At 43.2% G+C, this 20,555-nt stretch overlaps 1 protein-coding gene across 1 annotated transcript in view; it reads right to left on the bottom strand.

Moving 5' to 3' along the window:
- The window catches only part of LOC115200044 (transmembrane protein 132D-like), a 74,013-nt gene that overhangs the window by 6,429 nt on the left and 47,029 nt on the right, over nt 1-20,555 (bottom strand). The window contains exons 4-5 of the mRNA XM_029762723.1: nt 3,571-3,760; nt 807-950 (exon numbers count right to left, since the gene is read on the bottom strand). Of these exons, the coding sequence (XP_029618583.1) occupies nt 807-950; nt 3,571-3,760 (334 nt within the window). The remainder of the gene's footprint in view (nt 1-806; nt 951-3,570; nt 3,761-20,555) is intronic.

The following is a 20,555-nucleotide window of genomic DNA, read 5'->3' as shown; positions in this document are numbered from 1 at the left end:
TCTTCAAAAACAAAACAACAACAGACAAATGGGTGGATAAGCCTTTGTTTATGTTAAACTTATGTTAGTACACAGAGCAAGTTGTATAATTACACTTACATTGGCCGAATGTAGATCAATGGCTGTAATAACAAAGGGATATTGTGCAACAACAATAAGCACCGTGAAGTGTTTGTTCTTCCTTTGTTTCCCTGTCATGTCCTGTTATGTGTTCATTTCAGTTCAGCAGCTGATGGGCATGATGGAGGACATCACTGGAGAGTCACTCACTGTTTGTTTTGTGATGTGGAAGAGAGCATGTGCAGAGGTGACTTTGGTACAACTTCTTTGCCTTTAGCAGTCACTCCCCCCTCTTCCACCCACACTAAATGGCCCTCCTCCTGTCTCATAGTCTTGGGGCAGCTAGACAGGACACACACTCTACCGGCACTCTAACCACAGTCAAAACAGGCTGGTAACCACATGACTAGAAATCTCCTTGGTTGTTGGACATGTTAATTCACACCGCAGATCTGCAAAGTATCCTGGCAGTGACACCTGTGTGTAAAGTAAGGAAGCTTTCAGTGAAAGAAGTGAAGGTGAACGTTAGAGTAGCCCCATAATCTCGGTGTTGGAATGCTCTGTGTTTAGCAACTGAGTCTGACAGCTTCATATCAACACCTTAGAGAAACACACTCACCTTATTTGTGTGTCAAAGTGCTAAGTACCTCCACCACTAAGCCATGGTTTTAGCACACATACACCCTTTACCCAAGGATAAATTCCAGGGGACAATGTGGCATCAAGCGGCAGGCAGCCCGCAGTACCTTCAGGATGTCCTCGTCAGTGGAGCTGCAGTTGGTGAAGTCTGAGACGTCAGTGACTGACCCGTCCTCCTCCACAGCCACAGTCCTGACAGGCAACACCACCTTCTTCCCAGTCAGCACCGCCGTGTTCAGGATCTCTGTGTCCTAAAGGGAAGACATCATCAGTCTGGATATAGGTTTAATAAGTTATCAACCTAATGGAACCATTAATGGTTAAGATATAAACTTGTTGTAGGCAGGGGGAGCCGGGGAGAAATTGTGAGTGGAAACAACATGACCTGAAGTTGTCATTTCCCATCGCTAGTACAAATACATATTTGATTAATTAAACTGTCAAATGAAATGTTATTAGTCACATGCTTTGTAAACAACAGGTGTGGACTAACAGTGAAATGCATTTCCCAACAATGCGGAGAGAAAGAAAATAGAGAAATAATAGAAGCAATAATCAATACGCAGTGAGTAATGATAACTTGGCTATATACATGGGGTACAAGTACCAAGTTGATGTGCAGGGGTACGAGGTAATTTAGGTAGATATGTACAGTACCAGTCAAAGGTTTGGACACACCTACTCATTCAAGGGTTTTTCTTTATTATTACTATTTTCTACATTGTAGAATAATAGTGAAGACATCAAAGCTATGACATAACACAGGTGACTACCTCATGAAGCTGGTTGAGAGAATGCCAAGAGTGTGCAAAGCTATCATCAAGGCAAAGGGTGGCTACTTTAAAGAATCTCAAATATAAAATACATTTTGCTTTATTTAACACGTTTTTGGTTACTACATGATTCCATATGTATTATTTCATAGTTGTGATGTCTTCGCTATTATTCTACAATGTAGAAAATAGTAAAAATATAAGAAAAACCCTTGAATGAGTAGGTGTGTCCAAACCTTTGACTGGTACTGTAAATATATATAATCCTTCTTTTATTGGCAATATAACTGTAGCTCCAACCAATATTTCACAATTTTCAGCAGCTCATAGTGCTGAGTGCTAGATCAGTACAGACCTAATGGCCCTCTTGCCAAACATCTATTATCCTCATGTTTGGCTCTCAGCCTGAGGTCACCATCTAATCCGTGATTGAGATGAAGGAAGTCAAAGTCCTGAAAAAAATCACAGTACCAATACCTTCATATTTCAGTGCCTTTTATCTGTATTATATTTTCAGATACTGTTTATTGTATGATATGACAAGATTGTCTTTCAATCAATCAAGGTTTTTCCTGTTCACAAACATTAATTTTACATGAAGCCATTAAATACATTTATGAACAAAATGGTCAAAAGATGTATCACAAAATAAGATTTCTTTGGGGAAGATATGGTTTTGAAAAAAGTATTACTACACAGAAATGCTAAATCTCCCATGACAACAAACAATAGTGGTTTAAGAGGTCAGCAGGGCCTCTTGATTGCAGTAGCACAAAGGGCTAAGAGCAGATAGAATATTGTAATGACAATTGCTCATTACATTTCTTATTTAGTTACGGTATAGAGATTATATGATGTATTAATTGCAGAGATCCTATAGTAAGAGAAAGAAAACACACACAAAAAAAAAAACAATTGTGAAGCATCGGTCAGAGACTGGCAACCTCCTTGTACATCATTATGACACAGAGGCATCAATGTCATGAGTACACAGTGAATTAGGTCCGGTTACCAACAATAGATCTCATATATACAATTGTTGTTGGATGCCTTGTTCAAGGCAAACATAATTTACAATAGCACATTTCACAGGTGAAAATAATACATGCATATTCAAATCAGGTATAAAATCATTGGCACGCTTGATAAAGATGAGAAGAAAAAAAACGGTATAAAATTATACAAATACTGAGCTTTATTGTACGCTAACCTTATTTAATGGTGAGAAAGTGGAAAATATCCATACCTTTGTTATGAAACACCATTTTCTACCACCATGCTAGAGTGGCTAAATTCTAAATGCATCAAGAATTAGCATTCAGCCACTCTAGCAGGGTGGTGGAAAATGGTGTTTCATAAAAAAGCTACGCATATTTTCCGCCTTCTCGCCATTAAATAAAGTTAAGGAGGATATCAAAGCCTTTGCAGCCTGAATGGAGATTGTTTTATGTACGAACTGGTCGCCGGGGCTAACAAGTGTATTATCGGCTGGCCACATCAAGCCCAGACGATAGTGGAGATCCATAAAGCACACTCGAGTCTGCCCAGGCTAATTGGGAGGGATCTTAGACCATTCCTTCATACAGAATCGTACATATCTTTCATCTGCACTTATGGACTACCCTCTTCAATTGAAACCACAGGTTTTCAATGGGGTTTAAGTCCAGAGACTGAGATGGTCAAAGCAAAATGTTTTGCAATGGCCATTTCAGTCTCCGGACTTTGAAAACCTTGGAAAGGGCAGTGCATAAGCGCAGATGAAGGATATCAAGGATCTGGAAAGATGTATGAAGGAATGGTTTAAGATTCCTCCCAACGTGTTCTCCAATCTCATAAAACCTTTTAGAAAAAAGTCTCAATAGCCGTTATCCTGGCAAGGGGAGGGTGACAGAGTATTGAGAACAGGGGTGCCAATAATTCGGAACCTTATCTTTTTCAGATTTGTGTTACTTGTTAAACAAAATATATTTCTCTGAGCAATTGTATTAGTATTAAATAATATAATTTCTTCAATTTTTTTTGCAAATCTTTATCAATGGTGCCAATAATCTTGGGCCTGACTGTAGATGCTAGAGATGAGTTGTCAGTCGGTGCTCACCATGACGAGTGTGGCCAGGCCCACAAAGTCTCTCTGGGTGGTGTAGATCCTCATGGAACCCTCCTTCCCCCCATCCCTGGTGTCTGCGGGCAACTCCAGGCGCCATGTGATCACCTGGCTGTCTGATTGGCTGCTCTGCTCCTCCACCTCAAAGTCCATCTGTAGGACCTCCAGTAGACTGCTGTCCAGCCTGAGAGAAGATAGAAGAAACAGGATCAGAGTGGGACTGTCACTGCCAGAGGAACTCATTCAGCGCGTCTTAACTCAAGCTATTATATGTGGTTGTTTCGGTAAGCGCAGATAAACATTATTCATGGCCGGAAAGTAAACAATTTTAAAAGAAAGGAGAAGAATGGTGCTACCATAAACAGTCAAGGTCGGACAGCAAAGCCTAAAGTAATCAAGATGGCACAGCAGTGATCCTGACACAGCAGCCACAGTGTAAACAGAGACAAGAAAAGCAATAAAGAATTGATAGAGGGTGGGAGGATCTGGGTTCCTCAGTCAAATATGCCCTGGAACACTAGGAGGCTGTTATCATTAGTGTATGGATAGCATTGTTTACACTCAAGAGAAATAAGGAAATACTCATTTGATTGTCTGTTTCATCATGCAATAATAATGATTTAATTCCATCAAAATAACAACAAAAATGTATCTTCCTTCCAAAGTCGTCAGAAGCATAAAACAAGATTATCCACACAAGGGGGTCATTTAATGTTCTTCCCCACAATCATTTCCTGTAGGGCATGACCAGCCGAGCATGACAAATGAGCATCAGGGATTTGATTGTGTGTGAGACACCAGATTAATGAGATGAACAATCCTCCTCCCCTGAAACCTATTACCTCTAAAAAGACACATGTGCCACTGCAGGCGCCAGGCAGAGGGAGGATTGAAGCATGAGCAAAATAGGATAGATAGCTCATACCTGTAGCAGTAAAGTTCTCTGATAGCCTGATGCTCGCAATGTACACTAGAATGCCTTGAATAGGACTAGGATAGGATCCCCTCTAATCTGATGAATCTGTCCAAAGTCTCTAAAGTGAAACATCTGTAAAGCATTACAGAGAGTGTTAGGCCTGTTTTAACTGAAATTATGTTAGATCATCATCATTAACATGGGGATTGACAGTAATGGGTGAGTGCAGTGAATGGGTTTAGACAGCTTTTAACTATGGACTTTGAACACAGAGTCAAGTGAGGTGTCATGAACTCATGAGATCTCACTTGTCTCATAATATTGCGCAGCTGGAACTTTGACAATACAAAGTATAATTTCTATTCCTTTGCATCTCCCTATGAAACACACTACTGAATAGAACCTGCTCCACTCACTCTCAAGTAAGACAGTCCTGTATCCAGCACACCCCCTGCTCCCCACATCAACCCTTACATTTGCACACAACCAACTGTCAAATCTTTACAAATGTACCGTGTGTGTCGCCTTCAAAGTCAAATGCAAGCACAAAGCACCTTCTAATGAGTTCTCTAAGAGCTTTTTAAAAATTCTACACACCATATGTAAAGACATCAAAAAAATTGATTTACTGTAATTGAATAATCTTAGCAAATTAAACAAAAATAGAGACACAAACAAACTATAACAGTATTTTAGTCAAGTATCAAAACAAGATGTGCATGATTTAAAAGGTGGTCTCTATCCCCTAAAGCAGGGATCATCAACTAGATTCAGCCGTGGGTAAAAAGTTTATTGAGCGGATGGTCATGGGGCCTGAACATAATTACATATCATTTGTAGACTAACTTGAACGCAAGAATATATAAAAATGTATTAAAATATAATTATTTTAAACCTTGCTTATATTTCTATACAATCACATATACAGTATCTCTCTATTATGGGGCAAATCCAATAAAGCACATACCACTCTTCATATTTCCATGTATAGTAGTGGCTGGATCAAGTTGTGCATATGTTTGTAATTGTTAAGGACTGGGGAGTTTTTCCAGGACACATTCTTTGTGGTTGAATGGAGCTAAGCACAAGCTAAATTCTAGAGGAAAACCTGGTTCAGTTTGCTTTCCACCAGACACTGGGAGATGAATTCACCTTTCAGCAAGACAATAATCTAAAAACGAGGCCAAATCTACACAGGAGTTGCTAACCAAGAAAACAGTGAATGTTCATGAGCGACCAAGTTACAGGTTTGACTTAAATCTTCTTGAAAATCTATGGCAAGACCTGAAAATGGTTGACAGAGCTTGAAGAATTTTTAAAATAATGAATGGTGAGGAAAGCTCATAAAGACTTACCCAGAAAGACTCACAGCTGTAATCACTACCAAAATGTGCTTCTACAAAGTATTGACTCAGTGGTGTGAATACTTATGTAAATGAGATATTTCTTTATTTAGTTTTCAATACATTTGCTACAATTCCTAAAAATATATTTTCACTCTGACATCATGGGGGATTGTGTTTAATCAATTTTGAATTAGGGCTGTAACACAAAATGTGGAATAAGTCAATAGGTATGAATACTTTCTGAAAGCACTTTATACCCCCCAAAATAATTATGACTTGGGTGGCCAAATAAAATCCCAGTGGCCTGCCAGTTGGGGCACTCTGCTCTAAAGTATACATTAAAATGGATTACATTGAATTGTACACATTACAATAATTGTACCAACTACAGAAAAAAGATCAGCATTGTCAAAGTGTTGTCATACATATTGTTAAGAAACCATTAACTATCCTGTTCATATGGTTGCACTCGCAAAGTCTAGGGGTCTTGGTCCTATTTAACTACTCTGTAACCTGTTTTAAGATGTGCAGCTATGGGAGAAATCAGCGTATGTGCCTAGGTGTTCAATGTATATGTTCCCAGGGAGACAGCAACCTTACATTGGTCCAGGGCCAGCCCTGTCTCTGTTGATCTCTTGGTCGGTCAGTCTAAGCGGATTATTATTTGTTCAGCTGGTGACAAAACATAAATACTGTATGTACAAAAATGAAAAATATCAAAGGAATGCGCAAACTAAAAAACAAACAAACTAGCAGCCTGAGGCTGTGGGATGCGATGGATCCCAAATGAATGCAACCAATAACATTAAAAAAAAAACTTTTTATGCAGTGTGGCTGAGGCAACAGATCAGAACGTTTAGCTTAAAATGTTGATAAACTATTAGGCTATTTCTTCACATTATAAGCGCAGCAATGCACACATAGTGGTAGGCTATAAGCGTGATTGTTTCATTAGCAGAAAACACCATTATCAAAAGTGAAAGCAAATGCAATTATGCATGTAATGCTTCCGTTATAAAGGTGCATTTTTATGGTGAAAAGGATCTTCCCAAACTTGAACCTCACACGCTGCTTAAGTATGCCAGTTAGGCTCAACACCCCTTGTAAAGCCGATTAATGTGCTTTATTTTAAGAAGTTATTTGGCCACTTTAGTTGTGATACAAACCTTATTAAAACATATAGGCCTATGGGCTAGGCTACATGAGGTGTGCGACTATGATTCATGAGGTGTGTGACTATGATTCTAAAAAGTCGCGCATAAAAAGGCATTGTTTCTTATGACGGGCATCATTCACAAGTGATAATATATTATTCACAAGTGATAGGCTAATATTTTCACCCATCAGACTATTCTTGATTTAATCTTGTCTTTACATATACTAAATAATATATGTGTACAATTTGTTTTGATTTAGAATGGACCATTAACAAGCACCGGTATCAGAACATGCATGTCATTTCTGCACTTAAATAGTGAATGGAGTACGCTTTTCCCCGTGGTTTATTTTCATGCCAGCACGGTAGGCTATACTCCTGTTGTAAATATAAGCAATGAGCTTAATATTAGGAAAGATGAGAAATAAATATAGTAGGCCTAGTCTATAGAAAGCTGATCCTTCTCTTTTTAGTAGAGGCCATAACTGTTTTCTCCTGCAATTGCATAGGCTATTGAAATGTAGCGCAAAATGAGCTCATGGGCTATCATGAAGTGTTTGATTAGATTTCAAATACATTTTCATTGATGTCAGAGTGATTAGAGGGACAATAGAGTGCTGAGTTCCAGGCAGTTAGCAAGTTTGGTAGGCTACTAATGACCATCAGCAGCATCAAAGCTTGGAGAAGCATAATTACCGTGAGTAAATGGTCACGTGGAATTTGACTGCCTTCATGACTCGTGACCACCAGTGTGGTGGTAATACCTTCACCGCAACAGCCCTAGCAGGCTCACGGCTTGTAAGCTGGGACACTGAGTGACGATCACCTATTTGGCAGTACCTGATGTGCTTATCAACCAGGCTCAGGACCTGGACAAGGTTGGTGCTGCCCCCTGGGGGAATGAAGTGTGGAAGTGGTAGTGAGCTGTAGTGTGCTGTCTAAACTACCTATTCCTTAACAATATGGATAATAAGAAAACACTAATTTAATTGTTGCCTCTTTCGTCATGCAATAATAATAATGACTTAATTCTTTGGTCTTTTGTCCTTCATCCAAATAACAACAAAAGATGGGATTTTCCTTCCAAAGCCATCGGTAGCATGAAACAAGATTATCCACACCGAGGGTGTCAAATAATGCTCTAACATAAATGTCCTGTTACTCTAAAGTAATCACTTTGTTTGTGCACATGTAAGATATGACCAGTCGAGCATGGCAATTGAGCATCAGGGATTTGATTGTGTGAGACAACAGATTAATGAGATGAACAATCTCCCTCCACTGAAACCTATTAACTCTAAACAGACACACGTGCCACTGCAGGCGCAAGGCTAAAGGTGGATGTACGCATTGGGCTAAATACGATAGCTCATAGCAGTACATTTTTCTGATAGCCTGATCCTCTCAATGTACACTAGAATGCCTTGAATAGGACTAGGATAGGATCCCCTCTAATCTGATGAATCTGTCCAAAGTCTCTAAAGTGAAACATCTTTAAAGCGTTACAGAGAGAGTTAGGCCTGTTTTAATTGAAATTATATTAGATCATCATCATTAACAGGGATTGACAAGAATGGGTAAGTGCAGTGATGGTGTTAACATAGCTTTTAACTATGGACTTTGAACACAGAGTCAAGCGAGCTGTCATGAACTCATGAGATCTCCCTAAACTCATAATATTGCCCAGCTGGAATATTGTGCTGCTGGAACTTCGACAATACAAAGTCTCCATTTTATTCTTTGTCATTGCAACTCCCTGTGAAACACACTACTGAATTGGAACAGGTCCACTTACTCTCAAGTAAGGCAGTCCAGTACAGATGTTGGATCTTAACTTGATCACTCTTGTCACAGAGAATTTTCCTGTTGCATCAGAAAATTCAAATGAGCCTCATGATTTCTTAAAAATGAGCAGTTCTCTTTCTCTCAATGTGGGGGCAGTCAAGACATTGGGATCAGGCCTGATATCAAAATAATGTTCTCTCTCGCTCTCTCAAACGCTAGGCCTAGATCCTATTACTGCAACATTCAAATGCACAAACATGGATCTGAAACTCAGCCATACACAGTTGAAGTCGGAAGTTTACATACACTCAATTAGTATTTAGTAGCATTCCCTTTAAAGTGTTGAACTTGGGTCAAACGTTTTGGGTAGCCTTCCACAAGCTCCCCACAATAAGTTGGGTGAATTTTGGCCCATTCCTCCTTACAGAGCTGGTGTAACGGAGTCAGGTTTGTAGGCCTCCTTTCTCGCACACACTTTTTCAGTTCTGCCCACAAATGTTCTATGGGATTGAGGTCAGGGCTTTGTGATGGCCACTCCAATACCTTGACTTTGTTGTCCTTAAGCCATTTTGCCACAACTTTGGAAGTAAGCTTGGGGTCATTGTCCATTTGGAAGACCCATTTGCGACCAAGCTTTAACTTCCTGACTGATGTCTTGAGATGTTGCTTCAATATAGCCACATCATTTTCTTGCCTCATGATGCCATCTATTTTGTGAAGTGCACCAGTCACTTGCTGCACCTGCAGCAAAGCACCCCCACAGCATGATGCTGCCACCCCCATGCTTCACAGTTGGGATGGTGTTCTTCGGCTTGCAAGCCTCCCCCTTTTTCCTCCAAACATAACGATGGTCATTATGGCCAAACAGTTATATTTTTGTTTCATCAGACCAGAGGACATTTCTCTAAAAAGTATGATCTTTGTCCCCATGTGCAGTTGCAAACCGTAGTCTGGCTTTTTTATGGTGGCTTTGGAGCAGTGGCTTCTTCCATGTTGAGCGGCCTTTCAGGTTATGCCGATATAGGACTCGTTTTACTGTGGATATAGATTCTTTTGTGCCTATTTTCTCCAGCATCTTCACAAGGTCCTTTGCTGTTGTTCTGGGATTGATTTGCACTTTTTGCACCAAAGTACGTTCATCTCTAGGAGACAGAACGCGTCTCCTCCTGAGCGGTTTGACGGCTGCGCGGTCCCATTGTAACGTGGGTCGTCTAAAGGGGACCAAGGCGCAGCGTGTAGAGTGCTCATATTTACTTTTAATGAAGACTTTTTAACAAAACAACAAAACGACAAAATGACCGACAACAGTTCCGTCAGGTGACATACACTAAACAGAAAACAACTACCCAAAAAACCCAGGAAGAAAAACCCCTACTTAAATATGATCTCCAATCAGAGGCAACGAGGATCAGCTACCTCCAATTAGAGATCAACCCAAACAATCCCAACATAGAAATAGAAAAACTAGAACTTAAACATAGAAATAGAAAACATAGAACAACCCAAAACCCCCCGTCACGCCCTGACCTACTCTACTATAGAACATGTAATCTTACTAGGGTCAGGACGTGACAACCATGGTGTTTATACTTGCATACTATTGTTTGTACAGATGAACGTGGTACCTTCAGGCATTTGGGAATTGCTCCCAAAGATGAACTAGACTTGTGGAGGTCTACAAGAGTCTTGGCTGACTTCTTTTGATTTTCCCATGATGTCAAGCAAAGAGGCACTGAGTTTGAAGGTAGGCCTTGAAAGACATCCACAGGTACACCTCCAATTGACTCAAATGATGTCAATTAGCCTATCAGAAGCTTCTAAAGCCATGACATCATTTTCCGGATTTTCCCAAGCTGTTTAATTAAAGGCACAGTCAACTTAGTGTATGTAAACTTCTGACCCACTGGAATTGTGATACAGTGAATTTTAAGTGAAATAATCTGTCTGTAAACAATTGTTGGAAAAATTACTTGTGTCATGCACAAAGTAATGTCCTAACCGACTTGCCAAAACTATAGTTTGTTAACAAGACATTTGTGGAGTGGTTGTAAAACGACTTTAAATGACTCCAACCTAAGTGTATGTATACTTCCGACTTCAACCTCCGTTGATTTATATAGCTTAATAACACAGATATTGGTCACCACTAGGCTACAACATACAAGTGTGGAGTGTATACTACATTTTGTCCAATCATGGCCTGGGGTGGTCTAGCGGTCTGTCACGACTTCCACCGAAGTCGGGTCCTCTCCTTGTTCGGGCGGCGCTTGGCGATCGGCGTCGCCGGTCTTCTAGCCATCATCGATCAATTTTTCATTTTCCATGTGTTTTGTATTGTTTTTCCTCACACCTGGTTTCGATTCCCTCAATTACTTGTTGTGTATTTAACCCTCTATTCCCCCCATGTCTTTGTGTGGGATTGTTTATTGCAGTGCTTGTGCACGTTCCCTGTGAGCGCACAACAGGTTATTTTTGTGCCCATTTATCTTGTTGTTCTGGATGCCGTTGGTTTTGCTTAATAAATCTCCAGTTATTACCCAGTTCTGCTCTCCTGCGCCTGGCTTCTCTGCCGCCAATTATGCACCCCGCTACAGAATCCCACACCTCACATATAGAGTCAGCAGGAGCAGGTGCCCCTGGAATATGGGTGGAGGAGCGCGTCCGGGAGCATGCGGCGATGCTCCACCATCTCGGCGCCGCCATGGACCGCGTTGTCCAAACTATGGACCGCTGGGAGAGACTGGGAGTTCCTCCAGCGCCTCCACCAGCACAACCAGGGTCTCCACTTCTCGCCCCCCCTTCACCCAGTCCCAGTGGGATTCGTCTCGCCCTTCCCCGGGAGTATGACGGGACAGCTGCACGCTGCCAGAGTTTCCTGTTGCAGCTCGACCTCTACCTGGCAACCGTCCACCCGGCTCCTTCAGGTCGTGAGAAGGTGTCCGCTCTCATCTCGTGCCTCTCTGGGAAAGCCTTGGAGTGGGCCAATGCCGTGTGGGGAGAAGGAGATGCGGCGCTGGACCATTTTGAGGATTTCAACCATCCACCCGAGGGTAGGGCGGCGGGTGAACATCTCTTCCATCTGAGGCAGGGGACGAGGAGCGCCCAGGAGTTCGCCATGGATTTTCGGACCCTGGCCGCCGGCACGGGATGGAACGATAGGGCCCTGATCAACCACTATCACTGCAGTTTGCGTGAGGACGCCCGTCGGGAGTTGGCCTGCAGGGACACCACCCTCAACTTCGATCAGCTGGTGGACCTGTCCATTTGGCTGGATAACCTGCTGGCCACCCGCGGACGTTCAGATCGGGTTTTGTCGGTTCCATCCCCCAGCACCGCCGCTCCGGTGCCCATGGAGCTGGGAGGTGCTGTGCGTAGGGAGACTGGAGGAGGTTCCGGCTCGTGCACCATCTGTGGCCGCAGAGGTCACACTGCCGGTCGGTGCCGGGTTGGTTCCTCTGGGGATCGAGGCAGCAGGCAGGGCACTCTGGCATCATCCCAGGTGAGCCGGCACCCTTCTCACCCATAGCCCTCTGTTGCACACATGTTTTTGTATGTTTCTTTTCCTGAGTTTTCCCCGCATTCCCAGCATAAGACGCTCGTCGATTCAGGCGTGGCTGGGAATTTTATAGACAGATCGTTCGCCCTTAGTTTAGGGATCCCCATTGTTCCCGTGGCTGTGCCCTTCCCCGTTCACGCGTTAGACAGTCGACCATTAGGGTCAGGGTTGATTAGGGAGGCCACCGCTCCTCTGGGTATGGTGACGCAGGGGTGTCACAAGTAGAGAATCAGTCTCTTCCTCATTGACTCTCCTGCGTTTCCCGTGGTGCTAGGCCTACCCTGGTTAGCTTGTCATGACCCCACTGTTTCTTGGCAACGGAGGGCTCTCACGGGGTGGTCGCGAGAGTGCTCGGGGAGGTGTTTAGGGGTTTCCGTTGGTGCTACTATGGTGGAAAGTCCAGACCAGGTCCCCACCGTGCGCATTCCCCCTGAATATGCCGATTTGGCTCTCGCCTTCTCCAAAAAGAAGGCGACTCAATTATCACCCCATCGACGGGGTGATTGTGCGATAAATCTCCTGGTAGACGCTGCACTTCCCAGGAGTCATGTGTATCCCCTCTCACAGGCGGAGACGGCAGCTATGAAAACCTATGTCTCCGAATCCCTGCGTCAGGGGTACATTCGGTCCTCCACTTCACCCGCCTCCTCAAGTTTATTTTTTGTGAAGAAGAAGGAGGGAGGTCTGCGCCCCTGTATTGACTACCGAGGCCTAAATCAGATCAAGGTGAGGTACAGTTACCCGCTACCTTTTATCGCCACCGCGTCAAGTCAATGCACCAGGGGTGCGCTTCTTCACCAAACTAGATCTCAGGAGTGCTTACAACCTGGTGCATATCCGGGAGGGAGACGAGTGGAAGACGGCGTTCAGTACAACCTCAGGGCATTATGAGTACCTTGGCATGCCGTACAGGTTGATGAATGCTCCATCAGTCTTCCATGCCTTTGTAGATGAGATTTTCAGGGACCTGCACGGGCAGGGTGTAGTGGTGCATATTGATGACATTCTGATATACTCCGCTACACGCATCGAGCATGTGTCCCTGGTGCGCAGGATGCTTGGTCGACTGTTGGAGCATGACCTGTACGTCAAGGCTGGGAAATGCCTGTTCTTCCAGCAGTCCATCTCCTTCCTAGGGTACCGCATTTCCACCTCGGGGGTGGAGATGGAGAGTGACCGCATTTCAGCCGTGTGTAATTGGCCGACTCCCACCACGGTAAAGGAAGTGCAGCGGTTCCTAGGGTTTGCCAATTACTACCGGAGGTTTATCCGGGGTTTTGGTCAGGTAACGGCTCCCATTACATCACTGCTGAAGGGGGGCCCGGTACGTTTGCAGTGGTCGGCTGAGGCGGACAGGGCTTTTGGTCACCTGAGGGCTCTGTTTACATCGGCTCCCCGTGCTGGCCCAACCCGGATCCCTCTTTGGCGTTCATAGTGGAGGTGGACGCGTCTGAGGCTGGGATAGGAGCCGTGCTCTCTCAGCGCTCGTGTATGCCACCGAATCTCCACCCCTGTGCCTTCTTCTCAAAGAAGCTCAGCCTGGCGGAGCGAATCTATGACGTGTGGGACCGGGAGCTGTTTGCTGTCGTCAAGGCTCTGAAAGCGTGGAGACATTGGCTTGAGGGGGCTAAACACCCTTTTCTCATCTGGACTGACCACCGCAATCTGGAGTACATCCAGGCAGCGAGGAGACCAAACCCTCGCAAGGCAAGGTGAGCAATTTTTTTCACCCATTTTGTTTTTTCCCTTTCCTATAGACCAGGTTCCCAAAACGTGAAGGCAGACGCACTGTCCCGACTGTATGACACAGAGGAGCGGCCCATGGATCCCACTCCCATACTCCCCGCCTCCTGCCTGGTGGCGCCGGTAGTGTGGGAGCTGGACGTGGACATTGAGCAGGCGTTATGTGCAGAGCCCGCTCCCCTCCAGTGTCCCGCTGGGCGTCTGTACGTTCCATCTGCTGTCCGTGACCGGTTGATCTATTGGGCCCACACGTCACCCTCCTCTTGTCATCCTGGGATCAGTCAGACGGTGCACTGTTTGGTTGGGAAGTACTGGTGGCCTACCTTGGCCAAGGACGTGAGGGTTTATGTTTCCTCCTGCTCGGTGTGCGCCCAGTGTGAGGCTCCAAGTCACCTGCCCAGAGGGAAGCTACACCCCTTACCCGTTCCACAGCGGCCTTGGTCGCACCTGTCGGTGGATTTTCTTACCGACCTCCCCCCTCTCACAGGGAAACACCACAGTCCTGGTTGTTGTGGATCGGAGGTGTGTAGAATATTGAAAGTCTGATTGTAATTTAGTCAAGTAAAAGTACTAGTTACAAATTTAGTACAGTAATTTTTTCTACCTTATGATAAACTGTGACAGCAAACAAAAAGGACAACAACTTAGTGCAAATTAGTTAAGCATGCCAGCACCATCTTGCAGATCTCTTCCAGCACAGGTATTCTCCAATGAAGAATGACATCAAACAAAGTTTGTAGGCTATACAGTTTAACTTACAGTCTTATTACAAGTTGACTTAATATGTATCAATGTGCTCAATTTTATAAAAAGGTAAACGGTACTTGAGACATTGGAATGTTACAATTTCAATAGCATTAATACAAGTCATTTTTTAAATATAATTTCAAGTACATGTGATGGTGAATGCGTACTAAAAAGATATACACCAATTGTGATTTTTCATTTTCCACTCAGAATGAAATATCAAGAAGGATCAGGTAAGTGTTACAACAGTCAAACAACAATCAATATCAGTCATTTTACAAGTATGCAAATCAGACACATTTTTGCATGGAATTAAACATCAAGGTAAGTATTCAGGTAAGAATCATGTAAGCAATAAATAATCATACAGTGCAGATATCAATTTCCAATTCCCACTCAATCATTTTTTTCCTGCCATGGAATGATTTACCCTGCCCCTATAATCGCCAAGCCTATCACTGACCTTTTTAACCTGTCTAGCCTCTCTGAGGAGGTTCCCCTTGCTTGAAAGGCAGCCACAGTTGGTCCTTTATTTAAAGGGGGAGATCAAGCTGATCCTAACTGTTATAGGCCTATTTCTATTTTGCTCTGTTTATCAAGTGTTAGAAAAACTTGTCAATAATCAACAGACTGGCTTTTTTGATGTCTATAGTATTCTCTCTGGTATGCAATCTGGTTTCCAGCTCAGGTTATGGATGTGTCACTGCAACCTTAAAGGTCCTAAATGATGTCACCATTGCCCTTGATTCTAAGCAATGTTGTGCTGCTATTTTTATTGACTTGGCCAAAGCTTTTGATACGGTAAACCATTCCATTCTTGTGGGCCGGCTAAGGAGTATTGGTGTCTCTGAGGGGTCTTTGGCCTGGATTGCTAACTACCTCTCTCCAAGAGTGCAGTGTATAAAGTCAGAACCTGCTATCTCAGCCACTGCCTGTCACCAAGGGTGTACCCCAAGGCTCAATCCTAGGCCCCACACTCTTCTCAATTTACATCAACAACTTAGCCCAGGCAGTAGGAAGCTCTCTCATCCATTTATATGCAGATGATACAGTCTTATACTCAGCTGGCCCCTCCACGGATTTTGTGTTAAACACTCTACAACAAGCTTTCTCTGCCCATAACCTTGTTCTGAACACCTCCTAAACAAAGGTCATGTGGTTTAGTAAGAAGAACACCCATCTCCCCATCGGTGTGATTACTACTGAGGGTTTAGAGCTTGAGGTAGTCACCTCATACAAGTACTTGGGAGTATGGCTAGACGGTACACTATCCTTCTCTCAGCACATATCAAAGCTGCAGGCTAAAATGAAATCTAGACTTGGTTTCCTCTATCGCAATCACTCCTCTTTCACCCCAGCTGCCAAACTAACCCTGATTCAGATGACCATCCTACCCATGCTAGATTACGGAGACGTAATTTATAGATCGGCAGGTAAGGGTGCTCTCGAGCAGCTCGATGTTCTTTACCATTCGGCCATCAGATTTGCCACCAATGCTCCTTATAGCACACATCACTGCACTCTATACTCCTCTGTAAACGGGTCATCTCTGTATACCCGTCGCAAGACCCACTGGTTAATGCTCATTTATAAAACCCTCTTAGGCCTCACTCCCCCCATCTGAGATATCTACTGCAGCCCTCATCCTCCACATACAACAGCCGTTCTGACAGTCACATCCTGTTAAAGGTCCCCAAAGCACACACATCCCTGGGTCGCTCGTCTTTTCATTTCGCTGCAGCTAGTGACTGGAACGAGCTGCAACAAACACTCAAACTGGACAGTTTTATCTCAATCTCTACATTCAAAGACTCAATCATGGACACTCTTACTGACAGTTGTGGCTGCTTTGCGTGATGTATTGTTGTCTCTACCTTCTTGCCCATTGTGCTGTTGTCTGTGCCCAATAATGTTTGTACACTGTTTTGTGCTGCTGCCATGTTGTTGTCATGTTGTGTTGCTACTGTAACATGCTGTGTTGTCATGTGTTGCTGTCATGCTATGCTGTTGTCTTAGGTCTCTCTTTATGTACTGTTGTCTCTCTTGTCGCGATGTGTGTTTTGTCCTATATTTTCATTTAATTTATTTATATTTTTTATCCCAGCCTCCATCCCCGCAGGAGGTCTTTTGCCTTTTGGTAGGCCATCATTGTAAATAAGACTTTGTTCTTAACTGACTTGCCTAGTTAAATAAAGGATAAATAAAAAAACACCCTCCTAGAGGTCTTCACGGATCCGCCTGTACCCAAAATACCAGAGACCCGACCCAGGACTGGATCCAGAATTCTAAATAATGTCACGGGTGGGTCCAATCTGATATGATTGTCATGGGGCTTGGGTATGTGTACATTTAACTGACTTGTCCTGAAGGGCCCATTCAGAGACGAATACAATTGCTTCAGTAGAGAGAGAGAAATGTTATAATTTATGCTTCTGCTCTTGCTTTTCAATAGAGTAGAGCTTGGCACTTGTAGCGTGTTGATGTTGTTGGCCAATCATAAATCATCAAAGCGGTAATAGGCTACAGTCATTGAGCCCCTTTGTGTGGCAAAAGTTAGGAGATATCTAATCAATGGCAGATTAAATTAAAATGACAGAATTAAAAGTTAAAGGAGAAGGATAGGCTACAAGGACAACGAGCCAACAGGTAGGCCGCTACTTGTTGTTGTTTGTAACTGTAGAATGAGAAAGCGCATGCACTGCAGCATCAGTTAGCCTAGCTAGTTAACGTTAGCTAGATTAACTAGCTTCTCCCGGTTTGATGCAGTCAAGACAGGTACTTCCTAATAATATTTGATGATAAATAACCTAGCTATGGCATCTTTTAGTCTACTATAGCGCGAGTCGGCTTGGTCGGTTGCGGTCTCTCATCTCTCCCTCCCTGCGCCCCGTGTCGCTAATGCACAGTACTGCCCCTTCCCCACCTGCTAGAATGGCACCTCTATCTCCCGCCACTCGCGCTTTATCAGCTTCGGTTAATAAAGTAGCTTAACCAATTCACTCGATCGGGTCTGGATCCGACCAGGCCTATACGGAATGGTTCTAGTTGTCCTCGGGTCCGGGTGGGAAAGGTCCAGATCCATTTCGGAATAGGCCCGTGAAGACCTCTACCTCCATCCTCTTTCGCTTCCGAACCTCTCCTTTCCTCTTTGAAGGGTATTTTTTTTGCTTGACTGGCGCATTCTCCCCATTCTGCTGCTACAAGCTATAAATAAAAAGACACAAAAAACATTTATTTCAAGTATACCATTTGGCACAAAAAGCTTACAGAGATGACATCAATGACTGTATGACAGATGTGTTTATAGGCCTTGTCATGAAAACAGAATGACATTTAGATACACACACACACACAGAATGGGAGAGCAATGGAGTGGGAGGATGATGCCCTGAACTAAGTTGATCTGGCTAATGTTAGCTAGCTACATGGTTGAAACTGCAGCAACCTAATTTGATAGCTAGCTAATATGATAGCTAGCTAGTTAGCTATTGCCACACACATCTGATTAATCTGTTCACTCTTTATGCCAATGACAAGGTGGCTAGCTAGCCAACAGGCAGAGATCAAATGGGGAGCTAAAAACAGGAGATTAAACTTTGTCTGGGTTATCCAAAGCTAACTAGCTACCTCTGCATTTGAATTGCGCTCGCCCTCAAAACACAATTTCAACAGCAGAATTAGATAAAATAAATACTTATCATACACCAGAAATACAGTTGAAGTCGGAAGTTTACATACACCTTAGCCAAATACATTTAAACTCAGTTTTTCACAATTCCTAACATTAAATCCTCGTAAAAATTCCCTGTCTTAGGTCAGTTAGGATCACCACTTTATTTTAAGAATGTGAAATGTCAGAATAATAGTAGAGAGAATGATTTATTTCAGCTTTTATTTCTTTCATCACATTCCCAGTGGATCAGAAGTTTACATACACTCAATTAGTATTTGGTAGCATTGCCGTTAAATTGTTTAACTTGGGCCAAACGTTTTGGGTAGCCTTCCACAAGCTTCCCACAATAAGTTGGGTGAATTTTGGCCCATTCCTACTTACAGAGCTGGTGAAACTGAGTCAGGTTTGTAGGCCTCCTTGCTCGCACACGCTTTTTCAGTTCTGCCCACACATTTTCTATAGGATTGAGGTCAGGGCTTTGTGACGGCCACTCCAATACCTTGACTTTGTTGTCCTTAAACCATTTTGCCACATCTTTGGAAGTATGCTTGGGGTCATTGTCCATTTGGAAGACCCATTTGCGACCAAGCTTTGACTTCCTGACTGATGTCTTGAGATGTTGCTTCAATATATCCACATAATTTTCCTGCCTCATGATGCCATCTATTTTGTGAAGTGCACCAGTCCCTCCTGCAGCAAAGCACTCCGGCAACATGATGCTGCCTCCCCCGTGCTTCACGGTTGGAATGATGTTCTTCGGCTTGCAAGTCTCCCCCTGTCACGTCCTGACCATAATAAGTTGTTATTTTCTCTGGTAGAGTGGTCAGGGCATGACAGGGGGTGTTGATGTGTTTTTGTGTTCTATGTTTTCTATTTCTATGTTGTAGTTCTAGTTTGCCTATTTCTATGTTGGGGTTTATTGGGTTGACCTCCAATTGGAGTCAGCTGGTCCTTGTTGCCTCTAATTGGAGGTCATATTTAGTAGGGGTGTTTCTTCATGTTGTTTGTGGGTGATTATCTTGTGAGTAGTGTGTAATCCTCTCTGCATCACGGTTTGTTGTTTTTTGTTAGTTAAAGTATTTATGTATTTCATCCTGTTTCACTATAATAAATATGTGAAACACAAACGTTGCATCTTGGTCCACTCCTTATAACAGCCGTGACACCCCCTTTTTTCCTCCAAGCATAACGATGGTCATTATGGCCAAACAGTTCTATTTTTGTTTCATCAGACCAGAGGACATTTCTCCAAAAAGTACAATCTTTGTCCCCATGTGCAGTTGCAAACCGTAGTCTGGCTTTTTATGGCGGTTTTGGAGCAATGGCTTCTTCCTTGCTGAGCGGCCTTTCAGGTTACGTCGATATAGGACTCGTTTTACTGTGGATATAGATACCTTTGTACCTGTTTCCTGCAGGTCCTTTGCTGTTGTTCTGGGATTGATTTGCACTTTTCGCACCAAAGTACGTTCATCTCTAGGAGACAGAACACGTCTCCTTCCTGAGCGGTTTGACAGCTGCGTGGTCCCATGGTGTTTATACTTGCGTACTATTGTTTGTACAGATGAACGTGGTACCTTCAGGTGTTTCGAAATTGCTACCAAGGATGAACCAGACTTGTGGAGGTCTACAAGTGTTTTCTGAGGTCTTGGCTGATTTCTTTTGATTTTCCTATGATGTCAAGCAAAGAGGCACTGAGTTTGAAGGTAGGCCTTGAAATACATCCACAGGTACACCTCCAATTGACTCAAATGATGTCAATTAGCCAATCAGAAGCTTCTAAAGCCATTACATCATTTTCTGGAATCTTTCAAGCAGTTTAAAGGCACAGTCAACTTAGCATATGTAAACTTCTGACCCACTGGAATTGTGATACAGTGAATTATAAGCGAAATAATCTGTCTGTAAACAATTGTTGGAAAAATTACTTGTGTCACGCACAAAGTAGATGTCCTAACCAACTTGCCAAAACTATAGTTTGTTAACAAGAAATTTGGTTGGTGATTGAAAAATGAGTTTTAATGACTCCAACCTAAGTGTATGTAAACTTCCGTCTTCAA

The sequence above is a fragment of the Salmo trutta genome, chromosome 9, assembly GCF_901001165.1.
Source record: "Salmo trutta chromosome 9, fSalTru1.1, whole genome shotgun sequence".
Classification (NCBI taxonomy): Eukaryota; Metazoa; Chordata; class Actinopteri; order Salmoniformes; family Salmonidae; genus Salmo; species Salmo trutta.
This window is presented reverse-complemented; position numbering and strand designations above follow the sequence as displayed.